The sequence below is a fragment of the Phalacrocorax carbo genome, chromosome 1 (genome assembly GCF_963921805.1).
Source record: "Phalacrocorax carbo chromosome 1, bPhaCar2.1, whole genome shotgun sequence".
NCBI classification, from domain to species: domain Eukaryota; kingdom Metazoa; phylum Chordata; class Aves; order Suliformes; family Phalacrocoracidae; genus Phalacrocorax; species Phalacrocorax carbo.
In genome coordinates, this window is record NC_087513.1 from 215,714,866 (window position 1) to 215,742,691 (window position 27,826).

The 27,826-nt window shown below is 50.1% G+C and overlaps 2 protein-coding genes across 3 annotated transcripts in view; both read right to left on the reverse strand.

Moving 5' to 3' along the window:
• Nucleotides 1-242: 242 nt before the first annotated feature.
• On the reverse strand, nucleotides 243-13,074 carry KLHL35 (kelch like family member 35). Its single transcript, XM_064441541.1, has 7 exons — nucleotides 12,909-13,074; nucleotides 9,510-10,400; nucleotides 7,522-7,706; nucleotides 6,830-6,948; nucleotides 6,148-6,336; nucleotides 5,292-5,480; nucleotides 243-3,898 (listed from the first exon to the last, which is right to left on the reverse strand). The coding sequence occupies exons 2-7, from the start codon at nucleotides 10,397-10,399 to the stop codon at nucleotides 3,710-3,712; spliced, it is 1,761 nt and encodes a 586-aa protein (XP_064297611.1). The 5' UTR covers nucleotide 10,400; nucleotides 12,909-13,074; the 3' UTR covers nucleotides 243-3,709.
• A 5,040-nt stretch (nucleotides 13,075-18,114) lies between these two features.
• GDPD5 (glycerophosphodiester phosphodiesterase domain containing 5) overlaps nucleotides 18,115-27,826 on the reverse strand; it is a 177,293-nt gene continuing 167,581 nt past the window's right edge. For both annotated transcript variants that reach the window (XM_064441542.1, XM_064441543.1), the window contains exons 15-16: nucleotides 22,176-22,288; nucleotides 18,115-20,858 (exon numbers count right to left, since the gene is read on the reverse strand). In XM_064441542.1, coding sequence (XP_064297612.1) covers nucleotides 20,743-20,858; nucleotides 22,176-22,288 — 229 coding nt within the window. In that variant the 3' untranslated portion in view covers nucleotides 18,115-20,742. The remainder of the gene's footprint in view (nucleotides 20,859-22,175; nucleotides 22,289-27,826) is intronic.

Here is a 27,826-nt window from a genome sequence, read left to right on the forward strand (position 1 = left end):
CAGCTTGCTTTCCACAGCAGCCCTGTCTTCCAGGTTATTTCTAATAATTCTACTTTGTGTGTCATGGACAAACGTTATGAGTCCCTGAAGGCCTTGCTGTCTACACCATCCATGCGATTTTTTCACAAAAAGCTTTTTCTTCCCTCTGGCTCCCATCCAAAATACAAGCATACCCAAAATAACACAACTGCTGAGACAGGCAGCAGGAAAACCAAAAGGATGGGGTGGGGGTGGGGGGAAGGGATGGTTTAAGTACTGCTTGGATGTGATTAACAGTCACTGTTTTGGAGTGGAAAAAAAAAAAAAAGTGATTTATTTTGTTTTTAAAAGCTTAAATACATAAAGCTGAAACTACCACACATGCTTTGCAGGTGATCGCTACTTTCTTCTACATCTTTTGCTATACAAAGCCCCACAGCAAGTCTCTGTATTACTGTAAACACAGCAAGGAGGTGCTTTACTTGTGGTCTGAGAAAAGCCTTCTCAGAAACTGAAGAAGTTTGTAGTCGCAGCCAATTTCATGTTTTCTGTTCTTCTGCCACAGCAAAGAGGAGCAAGAATCAGCCAAGCAAATACTTTTTCATTTTCTCTGGAAATATTCTTTCCATCGTGCCAAAATATGAGTAGGTTTCTCCATCCTTCAGCTGAGCTTGAATGATCCAGGCACCTTCTCTACACTGACTTGGCCATGACCCCATATAACAGTTAAAGATATAATTCCCTGCAGGCAAAAAGCAATACCTTTGACTTCCTGCTTGCTTAGACTCAGGATTCCGGTATCCCAGAGAGAGGCTGGGACACCCCAAGGATGGTGCACCCGAAGCTCCTCTGAAGCTCCACCAACAATGTATTTTTGGAATGCCGTGAAGGAACATGCACAAATGAAATTCCTGCAGCAAAAGCACTTCGGAGTCAGGGTGAATATTTATATCTAAAAAACCCCAAGTTAAATTCTTTCTCCAACCCTCCCCTGCGTGCCCATGGCCGTTACGAAATATAAACACATTTCAGTGGAACAATGAATGTCAGGACCAAGAGGCAAATGTTTTAGTACCTATGCCATAACTTCCACCACCTATTGCAACATACCACACGTGTCAAAAGCACATGGGAAACCTGATGAGAACACCTTCTGCCCTTTTGAGTGTGCTTATTTCTACAGGAATAAGGTGTGCAGTACCGCAAGAGACTCCCAGGAAGCATTAGGAAAATCAGGAAAGACTGTGGTAAGAGTTGTAAGTGCAACTGGAAAACTTCCTCTTTATTGTCAAGGCTGTTGCTGTGTCCAAATCACTGCTCTGCCCTTTTCAAGAAGAGCAGCACAAAGGTCTGCCAGCAGCCAAGCAAGCTACGTCTGTGCTTACAGCCCTATTCTATTAGCCCTATTAGCCAAGGCAGAAATATAGCACAAGGACCACGCCTTTCATAAGGCCTGATTCCTCGTGATGCTCACCATCCTCGGTTGCCCAAAGCATGCCCTTGCAAGCTCTGGGTGCCCTTGTTCTCTCGGAACACCAGCAGTGTTTTCCAAAGAGCAGACCATATTGGACATATGGATCATGGGGTGAGGTGGAGGTACTGGGTTCACTTTGAAGGGGTGCGCATACCAAAGCGGTGAATTGCTTAAGGCACAGAAGAATAGTAAGAGAAGCAAAACTGGGGAGGAAAGATGGGCCATGATTTGTGGTCCTCAGGAAATCAGGCTATAAGAGGATAAAGGTCTCTCTGGCCCTGACGGCTATCACGGCATGGGTTGATGCGCTTAGGCTTTCTTTTGTGCCACTTGAAGTGAAGGAAAGGTGCCAGTTTCTCCTGAAATCTTCATTCCTGAGAGACCCAACTGTGAATGCAATTTGATTGTGAATAAAATTGCCTTTTACCAGCATGACTTTCCTTTTCTATCCTCATGGGAATAACCTATACCAGCATTGCATCTCCTTTATGCTTAAAAGACACACTGTACCACTTATGATCAGATTAAAACGGCCAACCCACATGCACGGGGTTTAAGATGACTTTTGAGGCTGAGAACATCTGAATAGCACACCTTGATGAACAAAATGGCTGTGATAAGCCCTGAGACCTTCCAGACGTGACTACGAGGAGCATCGGGTATGATTCATGCAATGAAACATCTTGCTCACCGCTTGGGCGATGGAAGAGCACGCATTTCCTAAAGAGAAGAGATCAGAGTGCCCCAGTTACAGCCAATCTTGGCTCTTCAGCAGGGCTTTGGGTTTTTTTGCCATGTTTTACAGGTAAGCCTGATGTCATCACAAAGAGGTGAACTCAGAGTTCACAGACGTACTAAAGAGAACTGGATAAAAACCAGCTGTGTGGGGGAAGCAGGCAACCACAAGAGGTTTAAGATGATGAAAAAGCCCTAAAAAGGGGAGTATCTGGGGTGGTGGATGAGTAATTTCCTCTACTTCAGGAAGAAGCCATCATTGAGGTGAGGAAAGGAAGGTGCAGAGAAAACAGCAGCCAGCCAGCAGCCTGCTGTAGAGGGGTGCACTCTGCAATGTACAAGTAAGGGGAGTTTTTAGGAGACCCCACTCTACATTTGGCAGCATCTAAGTCCCTAACTGAACGACATGAAACTAGAGACACTGGCACCAAAAGCTGTGGCAACGCTACCAAATCAAACGTGCTCAGGATCATTCCTAGACCTGAGACCAACCGGCTTGGAGGAACACAGTCAGCGTAATCAAACACTTGCCCTCCAAATGAGCTGCGCATTCAGGCTCCCAGGGACTCCGTATAAAATCTGTTAAATATTGAGTTTATTTTAATACTTGCTAGCATAATCCAGAGCCAAGATGTGCTAGATGTGATTCTGTGGCTACCATGCTTCGGGTCTTCATGCTTAATTCCTACACGTTACTATTCCCCTACCTCCGCTCTCTGAAGGAGGAACTCTTGGCTGCACAATCCACTTGTCCTCTGAACGACAAAGACACAGTGAGACAGCAGTCCAACCACAAAACGTGCACGAAAAGAGCCAGGACTCTGCGCTTTAGGGGAACAGACTCTCATAACGGTATATGCAGAATGGAGTCAGAGCTTGGAGTATTTAATCAGGCTTTGGGGGATTTAGTGGAGAAATTTTCCTGGGATATCAGCTTTGAAGTCTCAGTCTCAGCTCTGCACTGTAATGAGACTAGCTGTTCATGGGCATTAATGGCCATTTAGGTCACCACCGTGGTTTGACACAGGATTCTACAGAGCTAAATGCACAAATATGGGACAGCTTTAGCTAAAGATTTGGATCCTGTAACTGTAATTGTTACTGCAACAGTCTTGGGCACCAGAAAGCAGCAAATACATGTCCTTTTAGGACAGCAAGCCTCTGTTGCCGACATAACAGAAAACATTAATCTACAGCCAGGAAAACCTAAGTAAATGTCAAATTCAATAGCTCCAGAGGCTGTAAGGATACTTGAATCCTACTGTGGCGATGTCTGAGATGCAGCTTTGCACAGCCCAGCACCCTTTCATCCTCTGACCTACATCAGCGTCAAAGCCATTGGCATCATGAGGCCAGGAAAAACAACACAGAGGCTGCTCAGGGGCTGGCTGGGGCACGTCTTCATCAGTGGCTTTTATCGCCCTTCCCCACACAAAGGTGAGATGTCTGTTCACATGCTGGGTATCCACTGTCTCAAGGGGAGGCTCTGGGTGGGAGGTGGACGCAGTTGGAGCCCTGTGGTCATCTGTTCATGCGCTGCAGGATGGTCACGCAGCCGTGATAACTGGTACAGCGCTGCAGCGGCGGCTGCTGCTCCACGCTCCCTGTCACTGGGTCGAAAGTGAACGCTTTGTCCGTGCCTTCTCCATTCTCATCTCGGCCACCCAGAATGTAAATCTTCCCTCCACAAACCGTCAGGCCACAACTCTCCTGGAAAGCAGAAGGAAAGCCCAAGAGCTAAGGAACAAGCCCCCAGCTTTAGGTTCGGGGCTGAGCAAGGGGGGTGAGTCATTGCAATGGCTCAGCTCTCACCTGCCCAGCAGAAGGGAGTGAAAGTAGGGAAGATAAGTGATGTCTGGCTCTTGGGGTGCTGCAGCCTTGCTGTTTCAGTAAGAGTTTAGGCACTAAGAATCACAGAATGTCCTGAGCTGGGAGGGACCCACAAGGACCATCGAGCCCAGCTCCCGTCCTTGCACAGGACACCCCAAATTCACACCGTGGCTCTGAGGGCCTTGTCCAAGTGCTTCTGGAATATCGCCAGGCTGGTGCCGTGATGCCTCCCTGGGGAGCCTGTTCCAGGGCTCCACCACCCTCTGGGGGAAGGACCTTCTCCTAATGCCCAGCCTCACCCTCCCCTGGCACATCTCCCTGCCATTCCCTCGGGCCCTGGCGTTGGTCACCAGAGAGCAGAGACCAGCCCTGCCCCTCCTCCTGCCCTCGGGAGGGAGCTGCAGAGCGCCATGAGGCTGCCCTCGGCCTCCTCTGCTCCAGCTGAACAAACCCAGGGACTCCAGCCGCTCCTCGTACGGTTTCCCCTCTAAACCCTTCCCCAGCTCCGTGGCCTCCTCTGGACACTCTCCAGTAGCTTTATACCCTCCATGTCCTGCGGCGCCCAACGCTGCCCACAGCACTCGGGGTGAGGCTGCCCCAGCGCGGGGCAGAGCGGGACAATCTCCCCCCTCGCCCGGCTGCAATGCAGGGCTTGAAACACCTCAACCCAGTAACGGGACCGTTGCTGTTTCTGGCAGTCCCCCAGACTCACAAGCACACCAAGAGACTTGAGACCCAGACAGAACCTCCCTGTGAAAGACACTTATAAAGATGCACTGATGCGAGCATTTTAATTCGCATCGGGACGAGATGTGTCCCATCATCCCACCTTTCCTCTTCACTGTGCCACAGCTCATGTTGCAGCATGGCTTTGGAGTGCAAAAGCATGATGACTCTAAACTAAGATACAGAACAACCACCGGTCTATGTCCACAGACCAGACTAGAGCCAGTATAACCCTCACATAGTGTGGAGGACAGGTCCTCAACACCAAGAGTTTCGCTCTACAGATCCACTCCTCTGTCATTAATAGCTAGTGTAGACCCAGCCTCAGCAAAAATCTTGGGTTTGCTGTGGGAGAGGCATCCTCTAAGCAGTATGGACACTGATGGCGAGTATATATGGTTGAGTTGCTCTGCAGAGGTCATGTTCATAATGCTTAGAGCCAAACCCACGACGTATTTTGATTGCCTTCAATCTCGGCAAAGCAGAGTTGGCTCCTATTCTAGAGATAGGGCAGGATCAGAGCTTCTTTCCTAAACTTCTTCCTTACCAGAGGCCCAGGGAGGGTGGCCACTTCTTGCCAGCTGTCTTTTTTTGGATCGTAGCTGAAGATTTTACTGAGAAGCCCACCTACAACGTAAATGATGTTGTCCAAGCAGACGGCACTGATGCATCTCTGGTAAAAAGGGGTGGGAGACAACAGGGTCCACTTGTTGTCCTCTGGATCATAACACTGGACCTGGGAGGAGAAATGCAGCTATGGGAACAAGAGTTTACCACATCTCTCTGCTTGGATGAAGCTGCTATTCACTAGCAATTATAAGCGCCTGGGGACAGAAACATGGACAGGAGCTTCAACACCCAGAGCAGTGCAGTGAACAAAGAGATGAGGGGTTCTAGCATTCCCTTTTACATTCAAGTCTCCCAGACAAACTACAAGCCCCCAGGGTGGCTATCTATCCAGACAGTGCATGCTTAAGTGTTCAGAGATGGAGCTGAGAAGCCCTGATGACTCTTCCTGCAGCTCAGGAGACCAGAAGCATCATCTCTGGCTTGCAGCCGTCTCCTCCGGGCAGTTACGACCGGGCAGCTACTTATCTGAAGCGGATGCCCACAGTGCCAGAGGTTTATTCCTGTGCTCAGGGCTGACCAGGCTCCAGAGCAGAACAGGCTCTACTGAAACCATGCCTAATATGCTGCCAACTCCTGACACCTTCCCTCTCTGGTCCCTAAATCTCATTGGCTTCCATTTAAATGTATGACTTACTATAAGGGAGCCTTCACTACTCTTCAAAAAAAAAAAAAAAAAGGCACCCTCGTAGCATAAGGACAACCTCATTTCCTTTCACATTCCATGGAAACCTTCTTTTTTAGGTCTCTGCCCATTCTTGATGCCCCAGCGATACCTTGTCAGTGTTAGCGGTGTCATCCACAGCACCACCCAGCACGTAGAGCTTGTTCAGGCAGGAGACCACAGCTGCCGAGCTCACGGCTTGAGGCAGCGGGGCCAAAGTTGACCAGCTGTTGGAGAAGGTGTCGTAGCACTCCACACTGGAGAGGCGGTAAAAACCATCAAAGCCACCCACAGCGTAGATCTGCCACAAAAGGATCAAAGCGAACAGATTAGAAACTCCTGGACTCACCTTACAGGCTATGCTGTCACGTCATACATGAGGGGAGGCTAGGACTTGGCCAGAAAGACAGACATTAAGCCACAGTAAAACACTGGGGTTGGACTAGATGACCTTTAAAAGTCCCTTCCAACCCAAACCATTCTATGATTCTATGAAACACCCCACACTGTATAGCTTTCACCCCAAGACTTATCACAGCTACCTGCAGAAGTCTTGCACCATCCCATGGTAGACCTTATTGCTACAACTTCATTTGTGGCTGCTTCAGGTCACAACACACACCCAACAGAAACAATGACATCTTGGTTATGTCATAGTTTTTCACCCAGCAAAACCATCTCTAAATGACCCAGAAGACAAACACACACTGACAGTTTCTCATTGCACTGGGCAGCAGGAGAAGTGGGGGGCAGTTCTTCACGTGGCTTCTTCCAAAATCTGGGCCATTGCTTACCTTGCCCTGAAGTGTTGCCATTTTGTGCCTCCATCGGCCTTTCTGCAGACAAGCAACCTTGATCCAGACGTTCAGCTGGGAGCTCAGCACCCAAACATCATTGCTGCTGATGTGTCCTCCTGAAAAACAGAGGGATGGAGGGCTGGTGTGATCCCAAGGACAGCCCCATCACCTCACTACACCACAATATTGCGTAGTTCCTCCATGTAATGGAACGACTTACGCCAGCACACGGTTATTGGGTTATGGCCATGTAGACTCAGCTTCCCAAGGGAGATACCCTCTGCAATTCAAGGCACTTGTTACACTGCTCCATCCGTTATATAGAACTAATCTGATAAGCATTATATTTTAAGTGAGGGACAGGCAGGAGGCTCCGATGTTTTAGGAAACCCTGTCTGACAGCAGGCAACAAAACCACCTCATTCCACAGCTGAACACTTTGGACAGATGCCCAACAGGAGGGAAAAGTTTGTTAATGCTGCCATCCTCCCCCTCAAATGTGAAATTGTTCCTTGGGACAGCAAAATCCAGACTACCTAAGGATAAACTTCACCAAGAAGTGACTTTGCTCCAAAGCTGGAATGCATGTGGATGAGCCCTCGTGATTAGACCCAAGGAGTGGCTGTCCAAGCACAGATCATGCTGTTCTTTGCAACGAGGAAGGGACCATCTGGTCCAGGGTATCTCACCTGATATGTACACATCATTCTTCAGTGTGCAGGCAGCAAACTCTGACTTGGTGTAGCCAGGCACGCTGGAGAGGGCTGTCCACTGCCTGCTCTTCGGGTGGTAGAGGTCTGTGAAGGGCAGCTTCAGAAGGCCTTTCTTATCACAGCCCCCAATGACGATGATGACTTCTGCCAGTTCCATGAACCTGGACCATGAAAGGCATGGGTAAGTCCCCAGGCCAGGCTACTCCTTTCCGTCATCCCTCCCATCCTATCTAGGGCATTGGCAGCACAGTCCAATGGATAGAGCAGGTCCCCTCCTGCATCAGCTACTGATTTTTCTGGGCAAATCATTTCACCCCTGCACCTTCCCTTTTGTCTGCGCATTCAAATCAAAGGTACCTCCCAGACTGGGTGGGAAGGGGTCCAAACTGCATAGGGAAAAAAATGGGAATGACCTTTAAAAGTCCTTCGTGAGATTGCCTCCTGCCACTCACCCTCCCCCTTCCAGCCCAATCAAGGCTAATCCTCAAGGCACAGCCACGAGCGTGGAAAGCTGTTCCTGGCAGCCCGCCTGAAACAAGCTCTCTGCCTGGAGAGAGAGGTGTTTCCAGGAAATCTCTTTCTCTCTCCAGCCCTAACAGCAGCAAGCAGACGAGGCAGGCAGCAGGGGAAGGAAAATCCTGCCAGCTAGTAGGTGGCAAGAGAGGAACAGCTCTGCGTGAGGGGAGAAAAAGGTGAAAGAGGATTTGAAAGACTTTGTCCAAGCCCCAGATCTGCCATGGTTTCTGCAGGCTGAGACAACTCAAGTCCAAAGCTGTAAAAGGAGGGAGGTAAAATGTAGATGCTGGGGGGTGGGATTTACCCCCAGTGAATTTTAGCAGTTTGCATCCTTGAGGAGGTCACCACGGACCCTGTTGTTGAGCAGTTCTGGATATAACAGCCTGTTGTGGTACTCAGCACAGAGAAGATGTGCCAAACCCCCTCTTCCACCTGACAGAAACATGCCCTAAATGCCAGGCAGGGACTTCTGAGATGCACTTGGGCAACCTCTGTCCTTCTGCCCAGGATGCCCCACTGAGCGGCAAAGAAACCTGCACCTCTTGGGCTGAAGAGCAGGAGAGCGCAAGGACCTGGCCCTGCAGCCCCATGGTCATGGGTGTCCCCTGGAAAAGGATAGGGAGCCTTGCAAACCAACTCTATCTCATATGGCAACCCACCCTGGAGCAGAGGTGTCCATCAGCACTCTTACCAAGCACACCTTAAGGGACCTGTGGCACCACAAAGAAACAGCAGAGCCTGAAATCGTGGCTGGCCAAATCCAAATTTCACAGTGACAAAAAGGTGCAGATTTCCACACACACCCAACCCTAGAAATCACTTTTTCTTTGCCTCCTCCACTTTACACTGGCAGCTGCCTGGGCCAGCATATCTTTATCTTCTTGCTGTTCATCAATAAATCAACGGAAAGAAAAGAAAGAAAAGAAAAAGGGGGATGCTGAGGTAGCCGCCTGGACAGTAGCTGCTTTCTTTCACTGGACATTAATTCCTGACCCTGCGGCAATGCCCTTGAGCTAGGCACCACGCTGATGGCCAGGAGGACCGAGGCTGGTCCAGGCCTTCCTGCTAACAGACAGCTTGGAGGAGGCGAGAGAGAGACCAAAAGAGGTGAAATGAGAGGAGACCAGTGGCAGAGCTGGGAATGGAAAACAGGTCTCAGCCCAGTGCTGTATCCATTGGCAAAAGCAGATAGAAATAAAGAGCTACAAACACCCACTCCTGCCCGTAGTCTTCTTCCCCCCCCCAAAACAGTGGTACATGCATTAGTATAAATCTCACAGGAATCCTTTAAGCCAGGCAAATATTTCCAACATCTCCATTTTGGAAACAGGGATGCCAAAAGTGGAGCAATTGTGGGGGGAAGAGAAAAAACTACCCAAGAACACCAAAACTTTAAGATCCATCAACTTAGGCCATGTAGGTCTAGGGAAGAAGGTGCTGGGTTTTACCTTCTGGGCCTTGATCGCAAAGAGCTGACCTCGTTCCCGAGGATGTAGTACTTGCGGGCCTCATGCAGTAGAGGAATGCACTCCTTTGAGTCCTGGATGAGTTCATCCATTTCCACCTTCTCCAGGAAGTAGGTGGGGTCGAGCAGGGGCAGCCGCACGTGCTCAAGGAGCTCCTTCAAGGCTCCCTTCCTGGCAGGTACGTCATGCCGTACCCAGCGCATGACTGCTTCAAAGACCACTTCCTCCTTGGGGACCACCAGCTGCTCATCGGACAGATATTCAACCAGCTCCTTCACACCCATCTCTAGGAACTCTTCATGACACGACACCTCCACAAAACACTCCAGCATGAACCTCTTGCTCTTTTCTGTCAGGGACGCGATGGAGAACGAATCTGCAAACTTCATGATGCCCAAACAATTGCATGGGTGAAGCTGGTCTTCAAGGAAGGTGACGCAAGCATCTCTGAGCTTGGAGATCTGCAGCAAGTCAGACAGTTCCAAGATGCCTTCAACATTGTCCTCCTGAATGATGATGTTCCCCCCATACATATAGTCAAGAAGGAGAGACATGGTGGAAGCAGAAATCTTCTGGATATTAATGATATCCTGGTGACCTTCCTTAAGATTGCCACCAAACATGGCCCGGAAATACGTGCTGTTGGCTGACAAAGTGGCACGGTGACAGGGGAACTCTTGTCCATCAATTAATAGCACCACGTCTGTGAAGATGCCGCTCTGCCGGTAGGAGTTCAGTGTCTGAAGGATTTGCTCAGCGTGGCAGGACCCACTGCAGAGCTTCATGTGCAGCTTTTCTTTGCTTGGGTCCCGTGCCACGTTTTCCAGGCTGCTTGCCCTGAAGCTGGATTCTTCCTTCATCATCCGATGCATCCTGATAGGGAAGCAGTGAAGGAGACAAGAGAACAGTACACTATTCAGACACCTGACTGTAGCGTCCCACACCATCACGGTTTCTGCATCTTCCTCAGTGCCATGAGGAAGTGCAGCTTCCAGCCAGGCTCTGCCCCTTCCCCCGCGCACACGGCTCCTCCTCAGTAACCCACACTTCCTCCAAACCACAGCGCACTGGGATATTTCCAGTCCAACCCCCTCTCAGTAGATAAACTTCTGCCTTTAGGCGGTGTTTCTTCTAAGGCAGGTGCCTGGCCCAGCCTATGCTGTGCTAACACCTCGACACCCTTTCCTTTCTTTCTGACATCTTGCAGCTCTTACGAACTGCTTTCCTCATCCTGCCAAATGTAAGCGCTCCACGGTACAGCCCAGCCTGGAGCAATGCAGCGTTGTGACTTTTTCTATCCACCTTGTTTCCCCAGATGTCTGATTCCAGGGAAAAAAAAAAAGCAGAGATAAGGATGTGAGTCTGAGATTTGCCAAAGGTAGCTATGACACAACCTGCCCCAAAGCAGGGGAGATGTCTATATCTGACATACCTTTCTGCTAGATTTGTTCTCCAGATGATTTTAGAAACATAGAATCATAGAAAAGGTTGGAAAAGACCCTTAAGATCATCGAGTCCAACCGCTAACCCATCACTGCCAAGTCCACCACTAAACCCTATCCTCAAGCACCACGTCTACCCTTCTTTTAAATACCTCCAGCCTTTCATAAAGGACTTCATAGAGTGATTGCAATGAAGCACAGCAGTCTTCTCTCCTTCGCACTCTAACAGTTCACCATTCACACTGACAGCGTGAGCAGCAGGACCCATCCCAAGCACCCTCGTGCTCAGCCAGGAGGCTGCAAATAACTGCAGATCCAAAGGGGTGATCCCTGCTCAAGTAGAGGGGAGGCAGCCAGATCACCTATAAAGAGTAAACCCGCTCTGCCTGCAGAGGAGGGGTCTGAAAAGCACGGGAGCATCGTGGCATTGGAATAGCAACAAGAATCAACTATCTCTGACAACAGTGAGAGAATCAGAGATCCCTCACCCTCTGCCTCCACCGTCCTAGACCCACTGACAGATTTGCCATTTCCCCCGCTTCTCCCCAAAAAACCTGCCCTGGCCTGTCACTGTTGCACAGACCCAGATGCTGGGGGGAAGAGTGAGCACAGGACTGAACCTCCCAGCACTTTACCGACTGCTCTCACCAGCTGGACGTTAAATAAAAGGGGCACAGCAATGCCACCCCTGTGTTTTAGAAGCATGGCAGAGTCAGTACCGCTCCTTGAGTGGGGCTGCCAGTAAGGGCCATCAGCAGAGCACCCCTGATCACAGCTTCTACCATGGCCATGCAGGTTTTAGATTGCTTTTCTGAGGCTCTGTAACAGCAAAGAGCCCATTTAGGGGTGGCTCAGGTTCTTCTCTTAGGGGCACCCTAAGAGCAGATCTGGAACGTCTCACCGTGAGCCTCTGGCAGGAGCACAAGTCCCCACTGGGGTGGCAAGTTACCAGCCATCGGTGGCTTTATGGTGTCCACACAATCCCCTGCAGGAAGGCAGGTAGCACACACCTTGAGGACAATTGTATTGAATTTCTCATGTGTCAAAATTCCTGTCTTAGGACTAGAAAGTCCTTCGTCTCTTTTCCTACACCTGCACCTCCCGGACAGGCATCGTGTCTGACCACAGACCCCAGAGATGCTCAGATTCTCCTGCGCTCCAGAGGATGCCTCCTGGCTGCACCTGCACCAGGGTAGCTGTGTGTAGGACAACCAGATCCAGTCCTGAGGATCCTCGCCCCACCACCCCAAGAAATTGTCACCGGATCCTTTGTGCCTCCAGAATCGCCCAGCAATGGGGAAAACACCTCTGTCTGTGCCACGAGGGGAGCTGCAGAGACCTAAAGAACATGACAGCAGCATGACAAGCCCTAACTAAATATCTCAGAAATCCCGTGGGAGTGGGTGAAGGCTCTGAACACTCCGAATGCCACTGAGAGGTGCTCAGGGCTGCGTACAGGAAGGAACCGCTGTTATTCAGTTTGAAGTGATTTAAAGAAGCTACAACAAAGGCAGCTCCCTAGAGAAGCCTTTGCAAAGAGCACGGCGGACTCCACGTTTTGCTGACACACGCGGCTCCAGCCAAGGCAAACACATCTATATCCCCACATCTCTCCGGATCTGCACAGGTTTCCGAGCCATCAGGGTCACACACAGCTCTGCATGGCTCAGTGCTGGGAAGAAACAGCTCGGGCTGACCTCCTTACAAAGAGACACACACCCCCAGTTAATCCAAATGCCTTCCCCCAGCTCACATCCCTCCTGTCTACCCATTAAACAAATGATGCCGACGCCAAAGGGAGTGGGTTTGCCCTGTTGCCCTCACCCATGCACGCTCCTGCCCAGGTCACCCTCTCCATCCAAGTACCACACAGCAGAAAATGCTAGGTTTTTTTTAAATCAAGCCTCCCCAGCTACTAATTCAAGAAGTCCAATGTTACCTGGCCCACAGGTTGTGTTCTCCAGGTGGGACCTAGTGAAGACTCAACTTCCCTCTCAGAGAGCTCCCATCCACGTCAGGGCTCTGCACGGAGACAGGTCCCCTCTGCGAAGCACGCTCAGCCCTTCTCCAGCAATGCTTGGGGAAGCACAAAAGCATCCCCTTTATCCTCACTGCCAGAGAGGGGGGGGAGAGAAATCTGCTTTTGTTTCTCCTGAATGACATGCAGGAGAGCTACAGGGCATTAGCCATGCAGCTGTCAATAACAGCCAGCCAGGGAGGAGCCAGGGCCCAGGGAAAACCCATCACAGCTCAGGGAAAATATATCACGCCAGGGCAGCTTAAGAGGGCCAAGCCATCTGGAGAGCAAATTGGGGTCCAGGTGGAACGATTCATTTGATAGTCTCTGGCTCACTGGAAACCACACTAAAGCTGATAAATAAAATACGGCTCTGTGAGCAAAAAAGGTGCCTGGAGCAGGAATGGAGTGGGTCAGGGAGGAGCTGCAGTCGCCCTCATTAATGTGTGATAATTAGGTAATTAGGTCCTTGAGGATAATGAGGACAGAAGGGGAGGTTTGCCCCGTGTGGCTTTCTGCACCCTCCCCTCCAACTTGATCCCAGTTGCTGGCTGAATTTTTAAGTGCTCATAGCAGGGATCAAAGCAGCCCTGGGGAAGCGCCACGAAGTAACCCCTGCGCTGAAGATTATCAAACTCCCTAATTTGATGCAGCCAGCCCTCTCTCCATTGCCCGGCATCGCCATGAACAACTTGTACTATTTCACACTAGGCAGAAGAGAAATATTAATAATAACCAGCCCTTGCACGTTGTCATCTCAGTGAAACCGCCTTTCTGTGGGGCACCACTGCCACATTTGCTGGCTGGCTCCTTTCTGCGCCTCTCCCATCGCTGGGATGCAGGGCGCAAGCTGGCATCCTGCTTGCTCCCAGCATTTGCATATGAATCACTGGCAACCTGGAAGGGACTGTGGTTTCCCAGCCTGTGCAGTGGGCTGGGAGGGTTGGGGGATTTGCTTTTAGGACCTTCCACCCTGATAGAGTTGATGCTGCCAGGCTGCAACCGTGTCTGCACACGAATGGAGCTAGAGATGACCAGGAGCGGGTCGACAGGACAAATGGCAGCACAGCCTGATCCTGCCCTGTGGGGCACAGCAAAAAGGTCTCCAGAGTGTTGGAAACTCTCCAGCAAGGTTGCAAAGCTGTCGTCTCCTTGCAGCCATAAAGCATGGGGCTACCAACTTGTTCAAAACCAAACCCCAGCTTCAAGCAGTGTGCGCAGCCCCAGGGGTGGGGGGAACCAGCCACTAAGAGTTGTGAACACACAGAGTGACCACAGTGAGAAGGCTTTGCAGGGTGCAGCTGCCCCTGTGTCCATGCGAAGCCACCTATTGAGCAGAATTTTACAGCCAGACTGCCCTTGGCCCTGGATCTTCCTGTGTCATGTCGCTGTGCCCCCAAAGCAGCTGTCACGGTGCAAAGGCTGTGCCACAGCCCATGCTTGGGGCCTTTTTGCAAGAAACAGAAGTCATTAAATACCCCACAGAGCTGCAGGACATGGGGGTGCTTGAAAGGTTGTGTCTGCTGGAGAGCACGGGAGGAAGGATGCCTTATGCACGGGCAAGAGCTCAACCTCTCCTTTGCTCCCAGTGCCCTGGGTCTTCTCCCAGGGTAGATATAAACACTAGAAGCAGTGTTCTTATAGTGGATTAGGGCTCTAAAATCCCTTCACAGAATCCCAGACTGGTAGGGGTTGGAAGGGACCCCTGGAGCTCACCCCGTCCCACCCCCTGCTGGAGCAGGCACCCCCAGAGCAGGGGCACAGGGCCGCGTCCAGGCGGGGGGTGAATGTCTCCAGGGAAGGGACCCCACAGCCTCTCTGGGCAGCCTGTGCCCCTGCTCTGGCACCCGCACAGCAAAGGGGTTTCTCCTCATGTTCAGGGGGAACTTCCCGTGTTCCAGCTTGTGCCCGTGGCCCCTTGGCCTGGCGTTGGGCACCACTGAAAAGAGCCCGGCCCCATCCCCCTGACACCCACCCTTCAGATATTTATAAGCATTGATGAGACCCCCCTCAGCCTTCTCTTCTCCAGGCTGAACAAGCCCAGGTCTCTCAGCCTTTCCTCACAAGGGAGATGCTCCAGCCCCTGATCACCTTGGTAGCCCTTCTTCACATTAAAAACACTCAGCCCCTGGCACATGGCCCGTAGAAGCCATTAGGCACAAAGCCACAAACATTAAGAAGATGCAAAAGGAAAATACAAGTATATGGGACCAGGAACTCCAGGCATCTGCTGGGGAAAGTTCTCTGTGAACGTAGGACCAAAGCTTACTGAAGGAACAGCAGAGTACGCATGTCAGGAGGAGAAAAGAATAGAAAGCAGAATGTTGCAGCTAAGCTGAAGAGAAAGTAAGGAAAAAAGAATGGAAATACAAGAGTAAAGGTAGAAGAGACTTCTGGATAAATCAGGTAACGGAGGCCATGGTGAGACATCTTGAGGGAGATGGTCACTAGGTCTGTACCTCCCCACCACATGCCCGAGAGAAGGAAATGCAGCTGGTCCAGGACAGCTCTCTGTGCACTCCTGGCACCACCACCCATGGCTCCACCTTGCTATGGAGAGAGTCAGGACACCCCCTTTTCACCCTCAGCCACCAGCCTCCAGGAGAAGAGGCCGAAGCAGGAGATCCAGGTAGATCAGTAAGGGCTGAGAAGTAACTAGAACAGAAACAGGGTCCAGAAGGAAGAGAAGGAGAACACGAAGAGGCTTAAGAGGGGAAAAAAACCAGCCCCTAACTTGGTTTCCTATTTCACATATGGTCCATACTCACATTGAGCTTGAAACCTAGTCAGGCGCTTCAGCCAAGAGGAGGCTCCTTCCACCAGAGGTCCAGAAGAAGGGGAACCAGCCTTCAGCCTCACACCACTGCTGCTGCTCACATCATGGGTAGACTTCTCACACTGAGTTTGAACTTTGAAAGGTTCTAGCCACTGCATTAAGGAGTTAGACTTGATGATCCTTGTGGCTCCCTTCCAGCTCAGGGCATTCTATGATTCTGTAAGGCTTTAGCAGAGATAAAACAGACTCTTCTTACAGCAGGTAACTGTGTAGGCCTAGGGCATGGTCACATCAGCATCACCTCCCACACCCCAGGACTACAACTTTACCGGCAAATTTAAAGGGCTGGGGTGGTTCCCAGATACCACAAGAACCATCCCAGCTGTGCCACTAAGCTCTTATAAATACGGACAACTTTAGAGAGGAAGAAAAAGAGTTAAACAGCACAATGTTGGCTGCCCCAAGCCATTTGGGCTTAGAGCCAGCAACCAATCCTCAGCTCTTTTATTCAAATAAACAGGCACAGCCTACATGACTCTCACTTCTCTCCTTTCAACTTTTCAATATCTTTCCCTAGGGTACAGCAACGATAGCCCCCAGTTAGGGATTATTCAATATTGTAGGTATCAGGAGCTCTACTCCTTCCCCTAGGGCAATTTTGTATTGAATACTTAAATGGTATTCCCAGAGCCAGTCAGATTCATGACACAGTACTGACTACCCATCACCAACCAGAGAGATAGTGTTATATTTGCTTTAATCCCTTTCAACTATCAGTTAAATGCAGCCATTCAGGGGCTGGAGGTTACAGCTGCTTAACAAAGAACAATCCCACACTGACCCACACAAGATCCCCTTCTCACCCAAAGCACCCTCTGTCTGCAACTGGGAGCAGCTCCTGGGGTAAAGAATAAAAATTGGAGCAAGCACCAAGCAAGGCTTTCCCTTAATACACACATTTATCAAAGAACTGCTCAGTGGCTTCCCAAGCTGGATCTTGCATCCAGGCTTCTGTGTTTAATACGTGCTAATGGGCATATGAGACATTTATTCCTCTTTGAGCTTACAGTTTTTGGCCTTCACAGAACCCTGGGGCAATGACATGCATAATGCGTGTTAAAAATAAATTACTTCCCGTTTGTTTGGTTTATAACTGCTGCCTGATCAGTTCTACAGGTGCATCATTGTCCCCATGTGGCCACAAACGCTGAAAAATTATTCTACAATTACTGTTCAAGACTCAGGTCTGCAAAGTCACCTCCCTCTCCACATGACTGTTTTTCAGCTACTGTCTTCTAAAACCTGCATGGGAGAGAAACACAAAATCACAGAACAGTTTGGGACCTTTGAGAACACCTTGTCCCACTCCCTGCCTCAAATGGGGATCTTCAGCTCCATCAGGTTGCTCAGAGCCCGTCCAGCCTCACCTGGGATGTGTCCAGGGATGGGGCATCGACCACCTCTCGGGGCAGCCTGGGCCAGTGTCTCACCACCCGCAGCGTAAAACATTTCTTCCTTCTATTTAGTCTAAATCTCCCCTCCTTTAGTTTAAAACCATCCCCCCTTGGCCTGTCACAGCAGGCCTTGCTAAAGAGGTCGCCCCCACCCTTCCTACAGCCCCCCTTTAAGCCCTGGGGGGCCGCAATAAGGTCTCCCCGCAGCCTTCTCTTCCCCAGGCTGAACAACCCCAGCTCTCCCAGCCCAGCCTCGCAGCAGAGGGGCTCCAGCCCTCGGAGCATTTCTGTGCCCCCTCTGGCCCCGCTCCCACAGCCCCGTGTCTGTCCCGTGCTGAGGAGCCCCGAGCTGGAGGCGGCGCTGCAGGGGGGTCTCACAGAGCGGGGCAGGGGGGCAGCACCCCCTCCCTCGCCCCGCTGCCCGCGCTGCTGGGGATGCAGCCCCGGGCACGGGTGGGGGTCTGGGCTGCGAGCGCACGTTGCCGGCTCGTGTCCAGCTTTTCACCCCCAGCACCCCCAAGCCCTTCTCGGCAGGGCTGCCCTCCATCCCCCATCCCCCAGCCTGTGTGGGTACCGGGGTGGCCCCGGCCCAGGGGCAGGACCTTGCACTTGACCTTGTTGACTGTGAGCCTGACACGGGCCCGCTTCTTGAGCTTGTCCACGTCCCTCTGGATGGCATCTCGTCCCTCAGGTGTGCCAGCTGCACCACTCAGCTGGGTGTCATCAAGAGGAGAAGCCCCACAACTGTACCGACCTCAAGGAGGACAGATCTCCAAAACTCCTCCTGGTCAGACCTTTAGTTCCCTCATGAAGCACAAAAAAGCGGAAACACAGGGAGAAGATCAAGGCATCTCCCTTTGGCAAGTGATCCCAGAACACAAAACAACGTTACAGGATGGCAGGGGTATACCGACAGTTTATTTCACAGAGCATTGCAGAGTTTATTTTGGTCTAGCTCTATTCTCATCAAAAAAGTATCAATTCTTAAAAAAAAAAAAGGACGGTAGCAAGTATTCAGGACAATAATGGTAACAGTCAGTGCATTATGCATAAAGTTTGGGTCTTGTCATAAAAAAAAAAAGAAAAAAGTGAATTTTGAAAACAACTCTTCATTAGATTGCTTTTAACACTTCCAAGCTTTTAAGCACTTGACCTTTCAGTAAAGTCATCTCCGAGGATAAAAACAGAACATGCAGGTGATTATCAACAGATGCTGAGATTTAACACCATCTCTCACTTGGCAATGACAATCCACCAGGAATGTTTCAATACAGCACCACATTAAAAGGAGAAGCAACTTTGTTCTCAAAAGCCTTGAAATCCACCAAAATCTTGCAGTTCTGAAGAAAAAACACACCGTGTTTCACAGACTTGAGAAAGTACCGTATAGAAGGACAGTATGCGGGGAAGGTAAGAGGGAGCATGGACCAGGGTCTTATTCCACTTACATTCATAAAAAAACCCGGGTTTATGCAAAGGAATTAAAGTCTTGATTTGCACTGCTTATGAGGTACTTCTTAAAGCATCACAATTCGTATTTTCATTATCAATAGGGTTATTTTTCTTTTACATAGGTAAGTTGGCCGCTTCTGTCCTCAATTCTTACACACCAAGACCAACACTCTGGGGTTTCAAAACGCTACTGGAGTACAGCTTAAAAGTGATAGAGCCGTCCAGTGCTGCCCAAACAAGAACAAACTGCTCGAGGCTGGTTTTATCGTGGCTTATTTCTGTCCTTTTCAAGCCTGCTTTGGGTGTCGAATATGATGCACATCACCATCCCCCAGACCACCTTCTCCTCTGCAAGACGACTTCTCCCAGCCAACTCACGGGCTGGACAGCCCAGCTTGGCCATTGCCCAAAGGCTCAGCCTCAGCTCCCATTCCCTCCACGGTAAACAACTTTGATGGCCCCATCGCTTTCAAGGCAGCGCACACCAAGCTTCAAAAGAAGCCTGCACTCAATGGGGTTTCTCACGTTGCGTCGACCAAGATCCAGCAAGGAAGGGAGCAACCCAACATCAGAAGGCCACGGGGACTGAGCCAAGACCCATTCACAGCTCCGGCAGCCTTCCGGCTGGCTTCAGCTGCCTTGGGAACTGGCTCCGTGTGAACAGCAAAGTGACCCAAAAACAGGCTCCTCTCCATGAGGCCTTGAAGGTCCAGAGCAGAGGGCTGAGACCGCCCTTGGGCTGGCTGTGAGCCATTTCAGGGAGGGGGTAAAATTCTACTATCACCTACTTGGTTTCTGAGCTTTTTTTTTTTTTATTATTTCTTTTAATCTCTGGTCTAGGATTTTGGTTTAAAGCCTTTTGCATTGGAAACACGCTGATGAGAGCTCTTGCCTTCACGAGCCTGTCAGCATCTGCTGCAAGACCGTCACTCCTTTGGAGGACATGAACATGCAGCTTTAAACATTCTGCTTTTAAAGCAAGGAGGGAAGGTCTCCTTGCAGGAATAAGTTATACTCCAGGGCTACTTCACCTTCCAAACTATTTACAACTCCTTCAACCCTCCATGGGCATCTGGGGGAAGCTCACACTGCACCACCACTTCTTCCTATGTGGGTGCAAGGACAGGGAAGCAAGGAGCATCTGCAAATGCCACTTAGAGCGGCAGGCACTTTAGCCAAATCTGAGCAGTGACGGTGCCCACAGCATTGCTTTTTGCAAGCCATCCAGGCTCCCGACAGAGCCCAACTCAGGGAGAAGATAGAAAGAAAGAAAAGAGGGAAGGGGAAATAAAAAAAGAAAGCATTGCTGCTGGCAGAGGCGAATCTACAGCCAACGCTCACGATTTGCCTTCAAGACTGAGTCAGGACATTTCAAGAAGGCCATTCCCCTGTGAGCATCCAGGCTTTGGGGAAGGAGGACGGGACAGGGAGAAGGTACCCAAGTGACTGAGCCAGTGCAACCCCTTCCCTGGCTCTGACCTTCAGCAGGGAAGAGCAGTGCCACCTCCTCTCCTAGCAAAGCTTCTCTCCAAAGATCCTCCTGTTGCATTAGAACTAAAACTTCATTGCCCAGGAAAGGGGGAAAAGGGGGGACAACAGAAAAAAAACCCACAACAAACCATAACAAAAACAACACTTCACGAGAGCATCACAACATTCAGCTACGCAGTCGCTGCACCAAGAGGAAGAGGGGAGCAGGGCAAGGGGGAGAAAGGGGAGACATGTCCAATGTGTTTTTCCCAGAACACCCCAAGGGGACTCTAGGCTGTCACATCAACATTCAAATAATTTCAGCCATAATGTCAAGGATTTAATGAACACGGTATTTCCACTCATGCCCTGGAAAAAGTTACACTAAAAAAAAAATATTCAGATTTTCTACATATTTACAAAAATAAGTCGCCCAACCTCACAACCAGGGAGGTGGAGCAGCTAGCGATGGGGTATGGGAAGGGGTCTCTGCCCGACCAGCAGTTCCTCAAAGGTTCCCATCCCGCAGCAAGCAGGAGAGCACGGCTCTCGCTGCCGGAGCAAACGTGGGGGTGGCCACGTGCCGGGGTTGGGTTGGAGCCCCTCAGTTCATCCGCAGCTTGGTGTCCCGATGATCCGTGGGGGTGACCATCTCGTTGGCGTAGCCGTTCTCAGAGCAGAGAGAGAGCTCGTCCGTGGTCTCCACACCATTGTTGATCTCTGGGGAGGATAGAGAAGGGGTGGGGGGGGGGGGGATCGTCACAGGGGTGCAAGTCCCAGGAGGCCCCCATAGATGGGGAAACTGAGGCAGTGAACAGCTGTACAATTCCACCCCGTGGGAGCCATCTGATCTGGTCCTACAGGGATTTCACCCCAGGTTTAGTAACACCGCATCCATTTAAAACCAGTTCTGAACAGGATCTGCCTCCAAATAGGAGCTCACCTCTAAATTTCAGACCCTGTCAATCCTACCACCAGAGGCAAAACTGGACCCCCCTCCATCCCCCCCCATACACATGATGCTGTCACAGGCTGATTAGTCACCTGTGGGAAAAGGGTGCAAAATACCTGAATTTAATCTCTACCCAAATGGCCAATCTGGAAAAGGGGAGACCCCTATAGTCACCGGTTTCTCTGGGAAAAATGTGCAACCACCAGTGTTTTAACTGTAAACACCCACTCTAAGCAAGAATGTTTCAGAGGCACAAAACTATAATACATATCCTCTACCTCTAAGGATATTTTATGTCTAGAGCATGTTGGGGAGGCTTAATTCTGCTGTGTCCAAATCCCTCTCTGGGTTCCCTGGATTTACACCTGATTTTCACCGTCTCTTGGGGGGCAGAGTCAGGCCTGCATTTCATACAATAAGCTTTTTGAAGCAAGAGTTGTCGTTTTGCCCAGTACAATAAACCCTGATTCCCTGCTGGAGGTCTCTAGCGCCTAAATACAAAGAAAGAAAAACCATAACAAAGCTCAAGGGGAGATTATATTCACATTCAATTGTGAGTTTTCCAGCATCACGCACCAACTTTAATCTTTTAAAGCTAAATGTTTCCCTCTTTGTATGCATTTTTGAGATCTTTCTTAGAGGTGGGGTGAGATGGACACATCGCCAGCACGTTCCACCACAAATAAGGGCTGGGAGGAGCACAAGGACTGAATTCCAAGTCTACCCCAAACTCGTCACTGCTATTTGTGTTGACCTATGCCATTATTTTAATTATAGCTTTTGACACGCTATTGACAATTGAGAGCGGAGATGATGTGGGACAGTAAAAGAGAGCTGCGTGGTGTCCCTTGGGAAGTTAAATGCAGGATTTTTGAGCAAATCAGTGCTCAGACCTGCACCAGTTTGGGATGGATGAGCCATAACCATATCCCACAAGTGGTTCAGTGCAGCAAGGTCCCTCCATTCACTGTGTCCCACCAGCAGGAGAGGACATCCGTACCAAGACTACCTCCTCCATCAGCAGAGAGCAGGGTGACAGCTGAGGGGTGGAGCAAAGGGCTCTGACTGACCAGCCCCACCCATACCTGAGAAGATGAGCTTCTCCTTCATGATCTTGACGTCCCGGCTGGACCGGCGGACAGCAGCGCTGAGCATGATCTGCTCTGGGTTGTAGGTCCTGATGCTTCCTAGGCGCCACCTGCAAGACAAGAGGAGAATATCAGGGGCTGGTCTACCCGACCACGGGAGCATCCTCAATGCAAGTGGCCACCAACAATGTGGAGACCAAGTCCCAGAGACCCTCATGCCTTTACTCCCTTGCACCTACGCAACCCCACATGGTAGGGAGGATGTTCAGAGATGAGCATGTTATCTCAGAGGGGTAGAGACACACAAGCAGGTCATCTTCAACCACCTTGAGCATTCTAATTCCACTAATGTCACCAAGGACTGCAGATGCCCCAAACACACCTCTCACATTGGGTATCCGGCTGTCCAAAGGAGGTAGGGCTATTTTGACTCTTAAAGAGAGATTCTTTCCAACGGAACAAGAGACCAAGCCAAGTAGAGAAACCATAACCTTTTCCTCACTGAGTGACGTGCTCGTGCTCATGGAAGAAAAGAGCTCAAAGCCAATTTAAGGCCTCAAACCTGACACACAAAGACACCGACATGAGCTGCTCTCCAGTACTGTACAAGCAGACCCAAATGCAGGTAGCTGTCACATACGATGCCCTTAAATTTCATTTCTCCCAGTGCACTTCCCTCCACAAATGCCAGGTGTTTACTTAAATGTTTCTAATCAAACCCTCCACTTTTTAAGCCTTGATGAAACTCAGTGTTCACCAAGTTTCCACCACATGAACAATATGAGGCTGATGAGAACTTGGCTCAACTTAAAATTAGCCAGACTTTTATTCGCCTTACTGAATGCATGTAAAGAAAAATACTGATCCTAGTAATAAGCAATGGCAGCAATTTCAAGGGGGATTTTGCTTTTAAAGCTCTTTTTCCTGGAGGTATTTAAAAGACATGTAGACATAGCACTTCAGGGCATGGTTTAGGAAGCCTGGGGGTGTTGGGCTGACAGTTGGGCTTGATGATCATAGAGGTCTTTTCCAACCTTAATGATTCAGCCTAAGAGCACCCCTGTAGCAGACCCTCAGCTGAGCTGTTGGCGTTAGGAGTGAAGAGTGGACTTCTGTTGCAATAGGGGAAAACAGGCCTTGGTGGGCTCAGAGAAAGCAGCTGTACCCAAGGACTCATTGCAAAGGGATGCTGTTTAGGCCAGGCTTTCATGGCCCACACCCCACCGATTCAACCTGCCTCCTGACCACAGAGGAAGTAAATCCCATTCTCCCTGCTGGAGCCAGGGATGATATACAGCTATTTGATGGAGAAACAGCTGGGATATAGGGTGGCTTATAGGGTTTCTGATCTTCTGGCACCATCTAGTGGCTCACCCACACAAGAGAAGGTGAATTGTTTTGGGTTTTTTTTTGAACAGGTGACAACCGCCCTCTCAAATTTCTAACCCCCTACCCAACCCCAGGAGCAGAGGATTTGAGGAGCCCCACACATATCCAGCCTGGGTCCACAGCATCAGCCTGACAAAGCAACAGCCACAAAAGAAGTTCTGCAAATTTTCCAGGAAAGTCTAGCTGGTGTCGACTTAACGGTGTTTCCAACCCCTTCCCAACTCCCAGTGGGTGACACTGCACCATCAGGCTTTGACTGGGGTATGGATGGAGGTGGATTCTCTGCCACAGAGAAAAGATGGGGCGGGAGGGCAACAACACAACTCACAGACCCATGGACAAAAGCAACACAAAGGAAGCATTAAAGTATACAAGGCATTAAAGTATATTAAAAAATTAAAATTAAAAAATACTTTTCTTCTATCATCATCTAAGCTGAGCCACTCTGACCTGGAAGACCACCATTTTGCCCTCAGTGTCCCATGCAGGCAGACTCCGCCAAGGTCAATGTGGTTGCAAGCGGATCTCACAGGATAAGACCCTCCTTAAACTATAACCAGGACCAAAACATATTGCTACAACAACAAGTCTTTTCTTTGCCCACAGCATCAGGTTTTTCAGCATCGAGGCTGGGTTGCATGGCCAAAAGTCATGATGATCTCTTGCCCATAGGTCCCAGACGTCCCCATGGAGGCACGGGCTATTCTGAGGCACAGACAGACCAGCCTCAAAGGGGTGCAGGAACCAAGGGCTTTTCTCCTCCCGCCAAGAGGAATGACCACTGCTCTCTGCTCCCCATCTCGCATGGTGGCTGCAGTCAGACCCAGGGTGGTTAAATATGCACGAGGGGCCAATGACTCCTCTCACAGGGGTGCATTGCTCTGATTGAACAAGCTAGGAGAGGGCAGCCCCATTTTTCAGGGGTGCTTTGAAATACCCTCTTAGAAGAGCCACCAACATTTAATCACAACGCAACTCCAACACCCTACAAAAATACTCTCTGCTGTGATCAGTAGCCTTTGGGTCTCCAGAAACCTTGTTTAATAGAAAATAGCACCTCTCCTACCCCCTTGGACTCTGTTGTGATCAGCCACGTTTAGGACAGCAGCGTGCAAAAAGGCCAGAGAGAGAGCAGGTAGGTCTTGTTCTGGGAGGCTGGCATCAAAGCAGACCAGACGGACACGGGGTGGGAACAGACTAAAAAATACTGGGACAACAACACAGAGACAGCATACATCATGTTAGGGCCACAACCAGACCCTCGGTTTGCAGGGGAGATGCTAAATGGCAGGGAAAGGGGATGGGAGAGTGGCAGGTTGGGGAGAAGACAGGGTTGATTGGTATCGAGGTGATAAAATGGAGCGAGCAAAGAGCCAAGCCAGCCGCAACCAGAGTCCCCATCCAGCGATCGCTCTTGCCTAAAGCCTGCCCAACTCCTCCATGCCTGTCTTCTTCTTATCCACAAGCCAGGGAGCAAGGGGGAGGCAAGAAGGGGAAAAACACCCAACCCCCCAGCATGGCCCCATAGCCAGGCCCTGTTTTGGGGAGATGCTGCAAGGACATAACGCCGCAAGTCCAAGGTACGTCGTGGAGCAGGCAATACTCGCAGGTGGCCAACCCCAACCCCCAAGGCGGTGGGTGGGCAGAGTGAGGGGTAGGTAAGCACAGATAGGGAGTAGCCAAGTCCTCAGAAATACAACCCCATGTCACACAGCGGAAGGAATGGAGAAGGTAACACGTGAAGAGTTCGGTCCGAGTACGGACGCGGTGAAGGCTTTACTGCAGAAAAGCGACAGCGCTTCCCTCCAACGGGATGAGAACGACTGGTGAGAAAACAGCCAATACAAGGAGAAATCTGGGTTTCCATCTGATGGCACTTCAAATCCAGCAGGCTAATTCCCTTCCTGAGTGCAATGCAATTTATTTTTACACTGCATTTGCAGTTTCACTGTGGTGTAACTGCGGAGAGACTCCTGAAAGATACCAAGCTCCAAGTGCAGCAATTTATGAGCCAAACCTTTCCAGCTATTAGCCTTATTAATTCATTCCCAGGGCTAGAGAAGTGCCACTTCATATAATTGAACAGGTTACATGATTTTCTTTAGAACTGGCCAATTTAGAAGAGGTTGGTGTCAAAAACCTCTGGTAAATGCAGGAAGGAAGGGGGTGTTTTGCACGGGATTATTTCCATGGAGAAAGCATTACATCCACTGGGAATTTCTCAATTACACCACACCACAGGACCTCTGAATAAGGCTGTTTTAAAAGGCAGCGACTTGGGTCATTGTAACAGAAGGTCAGATTGCCTTCAAAACATCCGCAGGCTTCAGCATCAGGCTCCCGCGGTTCTCATGGCTATGGACTATGCAATGTTCAGGCCCTCATTGCTCCCCTGTGAAGCCAGATGTTTGAAAGCATCGTGAAAAACTGCGTCCTGCCCTGTCCATCTGCAGTGAAGCCGTAGCAAAGAGGGAGAAAGAAAGAGAGAAAGGAAGGTTGAATGAAAAAGAAAGAAGAGGAAAGCACCAGAATTACCTGATCATGTGATAGCTGTGAGATGCCAGAATGCAGCAGAGAGAGAAAGAGGAGGAACATGCACAACAGTCAGAGCAGTAAGAAAATAAACAAGGCAAAGAGGCAAAAAAAAAAGATCAGTTAGAAGTCATCACAGTTGGTATTTCCCCTCTGGAGAAGCTGCCACGATCCTTTCACCAGGGCTGAAACAGAACAGCAGGAGCAATCCCTACCCACGGCTACGGAGGAGAGACAAGCCATGCGTAGGAGAGAGGAAGAGCACATCGAAGCAGTGGCTCTGTTCCCACCCACCCCCTCATCCTTGCATGAAGGAAGCAGCTCTGTTTTACCCCATAAAGGACTTGGGGGGAGAAACAACCACCAAACCCAAAACAAAAAAACCAACCAGAACACTGAAGGCCAAATGCCAAGCCCCATTTCCCAGAGATGAATCACATCAGCAGGTAGTTAGTTGGGCAATTCTGCTGCGATTTATTTTTAATATATCCTCAACGCTGCTACCAATTCTTTCATGTGGTGGAGAAACTGGAATGGGAGGGAAATGGGTCTCTCCTGCACAAGGCTCTTGGAAGAGCAAGCCCTTTGCTGCAGAAAGTCCAACTTCTGGTGCCAGAGTTTCTCTCTCTTCCTTCTACTGACTTGGGGTTGAGTTGCTCCAAGGGAGAGATCCAAAAGACAACGCTTGGCCCTGCTACGATGCGCCCCACATGGCCAGACATCTCTGAGCAACTGCCTTTCTCCATCAGGTCCCGAGGCTGGGCAGGGAGGCTCAGTGCTCCACGTAGGTGGACCCTGGGGAGGGCTGATAGCAGTTTCCAGCTCTTCTCACCTGTATCATACTTACATTGAGGGTGCAAGAGAAATCCTGCAACAGTGCTTTCCTTCCTTACCCTGCTTCCTCTTGCCCTACTCCATCAAACCTCTTCCAAGCTGGAAGAAATTCACTCTGTGTAGAGAGGAAGAGTCCAGCAAAGTCCATGTAGCTGCGACTTCTCCCTCTCCAAGCATGCATCATTTCACTCTGCTCCAGCACCTATACTTCCCATTCAGCAGGTTGAATCAGTTTAATTTCTTCAGCTGTGGCCCCTCCCGGATCTGACTCAGGAAAGCCTTTTGCAACTGACTTCGGGAGATGATGCAAAAGGCTGCAAATGTGTCATGAACTTGGCCATCAAATTCTGCTCTTCAGAGAGGTCAGTGCCTGTCTCCAGACTCCTCTGTGCACTTCTGTATCTGACAGAGACGTACCGGGTCTAAAAAGCAGGGTCATCTCTTATTAAACCAACTTAATAAGTTGGTTTGAGGGAATTTGAGGGAGTGAAGGAAGCTTTCAGACAACACAGCCTCCGTGCCCTTCTGGAGGAAAGGTTTAATCGTCCACAATTCAGATCACAAGACTTCTTAGAAAAAAAATGTAGTCTCATCTTAGTCAGTGGTTTCATTAACTGTTGGGAAATCTAATCCAAGAGGAGAGTTTTGAATCGGCTGCTCGCTCCATTATCCCATGCTGGAACTGGGGACCCGCTGGGCACAGGCCTACCAGCGTGGGACCGCGCAAGCCATGAATTTGGACACAATTACAAACAGACCCAACGTGTGGCCTGAAGTCAAATCCACCGCGGGTGCTGGCAGAAGCGATAGCCTACAGTAAAGTGGCAAAAATACCCAGGTAATTACGCACCCAGGGGAAGGAAAGAGATTGCCGCAAGCAGATGATCTGGGAC